Below are 8,629 nucleotides of genomic sequence, written 5' to 3' on the forward strand. Positions count from 1 at the left end.
AAAACCATCCATTGTAATAAAACAGTGGTGTCGCATTGCAGTTCCTCTAAAAGGAGGAAACAGTTCTATAAAACTCCTAAAACCTGCAGTTAGTACCGAAAAAAAAAAAAAAAATTATAGACCTTCAAATCTAGGGTCTACCTGAACTTGTTGAAAGATTAAGAGCATTTGGAAAACATTTTAAAAACACGGGATACGCGTCGATGTTACTCCAGTAATTTTCAAGAGAACACTGAAAGACATTTGAGAGTTCACAAGGAAGTACAGCCACAGCATTCTCAGTAAGCCCTCTCCTTAAACCTACTTCCACTATTCAATAAGCTGCAGTATAAAACCAATTGTGCATTAAAAATGTAAGACCTACCTGTATTTGCTAATGGTGGGCTCAAACTCTTTGTATTAGTGCAGAAACAGAGGGACTCAGGAATTCCTCACATACAAAAATTTTACATATCATTAACTTTAATATAAATTTTTCCACACACAACCCAACCCCAATTTCAATTACATCTAGATGTAAATTTGGTAAGATTCTGTAAAATATCATTGTGCTTATTAGTTTTTTTCTTTTTTTTTTTTTTTTGACTTTGTAGGTTTTTTTAGTGCTTCAGCATTAGAAAAATAATTCTTGTATAATCACTGGATTAAAAAAGCTTCTCTAAAAGTCATCACATTACATGATACACAACTATGAAGAAAGGATTGGCATACCAACATCACTATTCTTATTTTTCTACTTACAAAATTTCAAATTCCAAATTATTCCAAAATAATGATGAAAATTCACAAGAGACACTGTAAATTGTCTATGTACACTATAAACAACTTCTACTACCTTTGTACCCTTGCATCAACAGTTTTACATAGATATTTTAAAAGCACCCTTACAAATAAAAGTATTGCACTGGCATCATAAAAATTCACAGTAAGTTCAACTTCTAGACCTTGGTAAAACAGTGCAAGAGCTTTTCATTGTGCAAGAGCTTTTTATCCAAACATTCCCGGGTTATTACAAAAGATACTTCTACATTACACACTGCAGTTATTTTTCTGTGAATTTGGTTTGTTTCCTTTTTAGTTCTCACTTCTTAGAAGACCGATTTTAAATTCTGAAATGGTTAAAAAGAAGTGATCCAGTCCAACGCTGAAAGAGGTGCATTTGGCAGAGATACAGCTCTGTGTGTCCACTTTATACAGAGTCCACAGTGGTTGTAGAACTTATTCCAGAATGAGAGAATCCTATTGCATTGAGCAGGGAATTCTCTTTCCATAATTTGTAGCACTTTCCCCACTTTTAAAGGCAGTAACTTTAACAGTCATGTTTTCAGCAGACCCTGAAGATAACACATTAAGAAAAGGTTACTCCAAAGTAGTCTTAAAACAAATCATCACATAAAACTCTAAATCCATTATTTGAAATCAGTCTTGAAAGTACTTTTCTACATGCTTAACAGCCAGTTGGGGCCCAAATTAAAAATAAAAATAAAAAATTACATCACTAGCCCACCTCCAATGGTGACCACGTGTGGATGTCAGATAGAGACATAAGATCACAGCATGCAAATGTTCTCTCTTTAAGATATTATCTCAACTTCCACTTACTGCCCCACGTCTTCCCCAGCCAAATATATTATCATTGTATCACTTCTGTTTTTTCCTTCAGCTTTTTGAGTCTGTAAATTTATAAGTGCCACATTACCTTATGCCAAATAATCACATGGTGCAGTTGCATAGCATGCAACAACTTGTGGATGCCCACTTCGTCTTGGAAGAGGTAATAAATAATCATTCCTTATGCACTTTTCCATACCATTTATTACTGTACAGTCCTCTAGCATGTGTTATATTCTGCCTCTCCTTGCAGGCTCAAGGATCTTACTCTACTTATTACTCCTTTAATATAGCTTATTCCATATCTCAAGAACTCTCACCCTTCTCACTTATTTTCTTATTTTTACTTCTTATTTTCTTAGTTTTCAAGAAACTAAATCAGAACAGCATGTGGTATTTCGTTAATAGCTTTAAAAATTAGTAATCACAAGAACCAGAAAGTTACATAAGTGACAAAAAATGCTTAAGTAGTTTCTGGAAAGAGCAGACTTCCTTATTAAGGCAACAGTTCATTTCCAGATGTTTGCACTTCTCCTTAACATTGAGACTTTATACTGGGAGAAATCTCAAGGTAATGTCTCAGGAAGCTCTTCTAATGGCCAGTATGTTGTGGTGGTTTGGGTTTTTTGTGCATGTTTTCCTTTGGGGAAGGTGGGGTTGGAAAGTGGTAATGGTTTTTTTTCCCCTCCTTGCTCTTGACAGTACTTGCCCAAACACGTTTAACCTGCTTGGTGAAGTTCATAAATATCTCCAGATATGCAGAAGATTTGGTCTATCAATAAAGGGTGATCTAATTCAGACAGTTGCTTACGAGAACGTACAAAGTATTTCAGATGCACCTACTTCAATGAGACCCCTAAATTATCTTGGAGGTGCAACTATTTGTTATTTTGTATTTTGCCTTGAAAGTTAAAATTGGAGTTCATATTACAATCTGTACCACAACTCATACACTCCTTGTTTTGGTTTCTTCTGAATTACAATTACTAAGGCAACTGCACTGAAGTCTGTTTACTCTAGCATTAGAAGTTGCTATTCAAGGGAGAGAACTCACAATGAAGTCCTCTAAATATCTGCCTCCATGGGAAATAACAAACCATAGATTTGAAATTAGCAACGTGCAAGATTTAAAATATTTAAAAATACTGGATAACTTTCACTACTAGTAGTTTATTACAGCAAAGCACACATCTATATATGCATATTGAAAGTAGGACCATCCACAGAGATAGCGGCTCATCTACTCAACTCAATACCCATATGCTTTAGATGAAAAGTGTTAGGCATATTCATTTACAAATGTCATTTCTTTCCTGCAAATGTAGATCTTGATCAGTCATTTCTAAACCCATTTCAGCAAAATCTAAAAAGAGAATGGAAGGAGAATGACTTATTTTCAACAGCCCATTTCTTGTTGCAGATAGTTAATAATAAACTACACAGCAGCAGTAAGAAACCTTCTAAGTTGTATTGCTGTTGTTCTTATACCCCCCTTCTACAAGTTTTCTGTTAAGCAATGTTGTATCTCCCTACTGTTAGAACTTCCTCTCAAGAAATTCTGTGGCTTTCACAGAAGGCAATTTTCACATGAACTTTTCTGTAAGCCAGAAGTTGCTTCAGGATTTACTTTCAAGGAGCAGCAGAAAAAGATAACCTTGTAGACAGTGAATCAGGACCATAAGATGTTCAGCATCCCAAGTAATTCAGGCAGTTAGTGCAAAGTAGGTCTCACAGTTCTTTCAGAATAGGATTTTACACAGTGAAGTGAAAAATTGACTTTTTTTTGGACACTGTCAAGTCATTACTCATATTTTTCTTCCTAAATAAATATGCTGTGTTAATGAACATACTAGGAATATTTTGAAAGCCTCGATGATCTTTGGTTATGTTTTGAAGTTGGACTCCAACACTTCCTTTGCAGACTTGATATAGCACATCTTTTTCAGATGACTGAGGTTCACAATGAGGAGTAGTTTAACTATGAGTTAATTTATGAGCATTTATGAGTTTCAAACCTTTAGCTGTAACTCTGCCTCCAAGCTACATACAAGTCAGCATTTCACCGTTTTTTCTGTTTGCCAAGAAAGAAGTATTTCACATTGCTAGAGAGGGATCTTTTTCACAAGAGTTCATGTGGGCAGTGGCTCATGGCTATGTTACCTCACACTTACTTCTCCCAGACACTGTGAGCTGTATGAGGACCAGTCCCAAACTACACGGCTTGGTTCTTGCCCCTGAGAGACCTTGCAGCGAGTGACCCCATGCCAACTTCCTCATGCTCATGTGTGCTGTGTTCACAGTGGCCCTTTCCATCCTTCAGTGTCTTCAGGAAGTATCACACCTGCCTAACCAAACTCGGGACACTTCCCTCACTTGATTTCTATTACTACCAGGATCGAGTAAGATTCCATGAGATTTTTATTACTTGCCAGAAGCGGGTAAGATTCCACAAGATTATTATTTTTCAGATTTGTTCTGCTGTGGGCAGGTGCTTTCACATAATGAGCTTTTTAACAACAAGGGAGGAGAGCTTTCTAGGGCAAGTCTCAGGTAGGAGGGTTTTTGAGGGCTCTATACGCACACAAGCGATGTCCCCCCGCGGCTCCCCGGGGCCGAGGCCCTCCCGCCCCTCACCTGCCGGGCTCGGCGGGGCGGCCCCGCGGGCCCCTCAGCTCCAGGTCGGCGGTGGCGGCGGCTCGGGTCCGCGGCGCGGAGCCGAAGGCCGAGGAGAGGCGGCGGCTGAGGCCGTGCACCAGCCCCCGCAGCACGCTGTCCCTGCGGCCCTTGGGCGGCGCCAACCCCACGTCGTCGCGCAGCTCCTCCAGAGGCACCTCTAAGTTGCCCGCGTACCAGAACACCCACCAGATGAGGCTGAGGAAGATGCCGATGCCGCCCGCGTAGATGAGCAGGTCGGCGAAGAACACGTCGGCGAACACCCCGGCCAGCAGCACCGCCAGGCCCAGCGCGTCGAAGGCCAGCGCCAGCCAAAAGGCGGCCACGCAGCGGCCCAGCCCGCCGGGGGCCGCCATGGCGGGGGAGCGGCGCCGCCCGGGGCCGCCCGCACCTGAGGCGGAGGCGGCGCCACACCTGAGGGGGACGCCGAGGCCGCGCCTCCTCTAGGCGCACCTGCCGGCCCGCCGAGGCGAAGGCGGGAGGGAGGCGGCCGCCCTTAGGCTCCCTATAGCCGCCCGGAGCCCCGTCTCTGCAGCCGGGCTTCTCCCTTGGGTGTCGGGCGCCGCCTCCAGGCTGCTGCCTCCTGCCCCTGACGCGTTGAGGCCGCTGCTGTGTGTGGACGGGTCGTCGCGGCGCTGCCCCGCTTTGTGAGGGAAGAGCGGGGCTTGGAGGCTGCGGGTGTTCCCGCAGGTAAGCTGGGCCCCGAGGTGAGGTTTTTGCCTCAGCTGGCTGATGTGCAGCCAGCTCCTCCCCAGAAGGGAGGAACGCCAGAAGAAGTCTTGAGGTAAAGGTACCTGTTCCACACCTGCAAGATGAGGCAGTTCCTACTGGACAGGGGATTTGCAAGGCAAATATAATGTACACCTGTAAGCTCATATAGAGTGCTTTAACTACATGCTTGAGGAGATTGGCTTAAAAAGAGCAGTCAGAATACAACTTCACGTTAATAAGCAGGAAGCTGGTTGTGAATGCAGGGATAGAGGTGAAAAACCCAGCAGGTAAAACTATTATGTAAAAGGCAAGCTGCATATTTCAGTTCAGTCTTGTGAGAGTTAATGACCTGGCACATATCCTCCCACCTTCTAGCACTCCACGTCCCCAAGCCCAAGAACTATATACAGCTGTAGGCTTTCATGCATATACCCTCAGGAGGCTTTTCTAACAAATTGTTTAATGATGGGTAGCCACACTATTCCAGTAAGCAGAAATATCAAACCAATGAAAAGATGCAAAGGCCTGAGAGTACATGCGACTTCCACATATTTACCACAGTGTGCCAAGAACAATTTCACTGAGGACAACAGTGACAAGGAGCACGATTGGTTTACTGCACTAAAACCATTGACTCTCGATTTCAATCATAGCACTTGGTTCACATATCACTGCTCCTGCTGGAGATGGAGAATCAAAACTAGATGAAGCCACTTCTTTAGGGATTGCTTGCCTTCCTGATGTTATTCCATAAAAGGCATCCTTAGGAAGACACAAGCTGAAATTATCTGTATAATAATAATAATAATAAAAGTTAAAAATACACTACTTCAACAATAAAATATCTTTCACTTTGGTACTATAATCGTTAAGACAGAAGTGGTCCTAGGTCTCAAAAAGCCTGTTCTGCTATTCTCCTTGATTTATTTCAAATATCTTTTGCATTTTAAAGTTTAAACCTAGCTTCAATAAAACACCCGTGGTTTTATTAGTTCCTATTCTGCCTTGTGTTAAGTAATGTTCTAACTTTTGTCCTTCTCAGAAGTGTAAGAGAAGGAATTTACCAGTTATGCAAATTTGAGTGAGGTTCATATACCTACTTAGTTTTATTATTATTATTATTCTATTAATTCAGGACAGTTTTAGGAAGTCAAGCTAATTTTAGGGTTATACACTTATTCTGACAACAGGGAATTCCAACAGTCATATACAATTTTGTCATATATATATTTTGGTGGTTGGCTATGATCATTATGCTTAATCTGAAGGTTGATGGGGGAGAGGGCAGGTCTTAGTACAATGGAGTAAGAAGCACTGAAGGAAGTTTAAATAGAAGTCACTATTAATAATCCTGGACAGATGGTATTTTTCTTTCCTATTAATCTGCCCATGGAAATCCATTTTTAAGGAAGAGCTCAGAGGTCAAGACTTGACACTGCTGAAATTACTAACATGTGGAATACATCTGCATTTGATTCTTTAAAAAGCATCCAGCCATATAAATCAGAGTAGAAGATAACCTAGCTGTTCCATCTCTTGGCAAGAGGAAGTAGTTCAGCAGACTTTATTTATTTATTTATTTATTGGCTTCAGTAGAATAATAATTAGCAAGTTAGCTGCACTAAATTGTTTCATTGTAGGTTTCTTTTTGAAAGATTTAGTTTTTGACTCCAGGTTTTCTTTATAATGGACATGTGTTAGTTCCCACTTTAATACAAGCATGGAGAACAAATGAGCAACATAAAATTAATTCTGTACAAAACAACCTCACTGTGTACTACTAGAGCATATATTTTGGTAATATCTTTATCAAAACTTTCAACTAAAAGACTTCTTACAGAAGCTTTCTTTGACCTAACAGCAAGTTTACTTTCAGCTCTTGCTGCAAATAGTAAAAATGAACCAGATTACTTTTTGTGTGTGTGTGAGAATGCTGATGTTTTAAATGTTACTGATTTCCTCTTCCCTTCTATCCTCTGTATAGCCACTCTGCTTTCAGTTCTTCTAAAGGAAGTTTAAGTTCACACAAACAATTCACACAAAAAAAATGGCTATTACTCAGTCTCCATGAAGCAGTTAATGCAAGGAGATATAAGCCATGTAAAGAAAGCATTGTTTCTACTTCTCGAAGCACTTCAAGAGCTAATATATGCCTTGACAATTACTTAATTGTTTTACACTCTTAATAGAGAAGTTAAAAGAAATACTTTTCTACTTAAAAAACAGTCTCACCTAAGCTGAAAGCAAATAGCACTGTTGAACTGTTATGTAAGAACTTAACCAAAGGCCCCATTTCAAACTTGTGACTCCTGACAGAACTTGTGGCAGTACAACTTTATTGTAAGACTTTTTTACTAGACGCACCACAAATGGTTTTTATGGTTCATTCCTCCTTTCTTCCCACCTTTGAGAAAATTGAAATGATCTATAAATTGCTTGGTCTATACATGTCTCTAAGCATTTATCCAGGTACATACTTGATTTGTTTTAGTCTCCTGATGCTCATTACCACAATGGCTCAGCCTTGACTAGTACCTGTTAGCTGTTCTTGTAAGGCTGAACTTAATTCCTATCAATTTGTGTTGCAGAGCTAAATCAGCTTAGCCTTAGAGGGGGTGCTTTTCCCCTCAGCTGCTTCCGACAGCATAGACAATTGATTTATTATATTTTATTATTTATTTCATTTTATGGGTGCTTATATAAAGGAAGTGAAGAGATGGTTTTGTCTTTTCAGCTTGATAGTTGTAATTATTTAATTGAAAACAATCATGTTATATACCAGATTTGATTCTGTAATGCATCAGCAATAGGCACAGTTTCAGTTTATTTGGAATGAATATGAGTTTTTCTTATTTCTTCCTTTTTTGTTTGGAAAGTGTCAAGTTTCCCTAGGCCTCTTACACAAAGAAAACATAACTAAGAAATAGTGTCCTGAATAAACAAAATAAATTTACCTCCATCTTTTAACACTGCTCTTCAACACACTCTGATGAGTTGAGAAATGTAACTCTGTTAACTGTGTTAACTTACTGATTCTAAGCAAGGGTGACTACTACAAATGTCTCCAAATGAAGATCTGTGATGGCTATGTTAAATTATTACCCCAATGTTATTAACTCTAGATATACATATATATGTATTTTTTAAATAAAAGAGTACATTACTTATAGGAAAAGTGAAAACTGCATCAGTAGTGTCACATCTTAGTTAACTGTCAGAATCCTGGATACTTTGCAACTTGAAAAGGAACAAATTCTGCTATATAGAGCGTAGAAATTATATGTACTTTCTCCGCAGTGGCTTAGTTTGTAGCTTCATCAGGTGCTTTACATCTTACCTAGCTATGAATTCCAGAGCTGCTATGACCATAAAGGCAAGGCTACTGCAATCCCAACGTAAATTGCCTCAAACTGCTGTAGAATTTTCAAGCAGTGCTTGTTAATTTTTCCAGTGCGAAGGATGTGCTTTTCTAGCACCTACAGGCTAGTATGAATCACTGTTAATTACACAGACAGAAGTTATGATCTTCATTTCCTAATTTTCTGCATATCTACTAACTAACAAATGATTTATTTTATCATGAATTATTAGATGCAAAAACATGTTTCCAAAAATGGAGGTGAGTTCTGCATCT

At 39.7% G+C, this 8,629-nt stretch overlaps 1 protein-coding gene across 1 annotated transcript; it reads right to left on the reverse strand.

The window, feature by feature from the left end:
• Positions 1-4,241: 4,241 nt before the first annotated feature.
• On the reverse strand, positions 4,242-4,640 carry LOC126913491 (transmembrane protein 238-like). Its single transcript, XM_050713901.1, has one exon. It carries the CDS (start codon positions 4,638-4,640, stop codon positions 4,242-4,244), a length of 399 nt encoding a protein of 132 aa, XP_050569858.1.
• Between the last annotated feature and the right edge of the window lie 3,989 nt (positions 4,641-8,629).

This window comes from Cygnus atratus, chromosome 15 (assembly GCF_013377495.2).
Source record: "Cygnus atratus isolate AKBS03 ecotype Queensland, Australia chromosome 15, CAtr_DNAZoo_HiC_assembly, whole genome shotgun sequence".
Taxonomy (NCBI): Eukaryota; Metazoa; Chordata; class Aves; order Anseriformes; family Anatidae; genus Cygnus; species Cygnus atratus.

Excerpts from the sequence above, each read along its gene's own strand:
- LOC126913491 (XM_050713901.1), bottom strand. The coding sequence starts at position 4,640 with ATGGCGGCCCCCGGCGGGCTGGGCCGCTGCGTGGCCGCCTTTTGGCTG.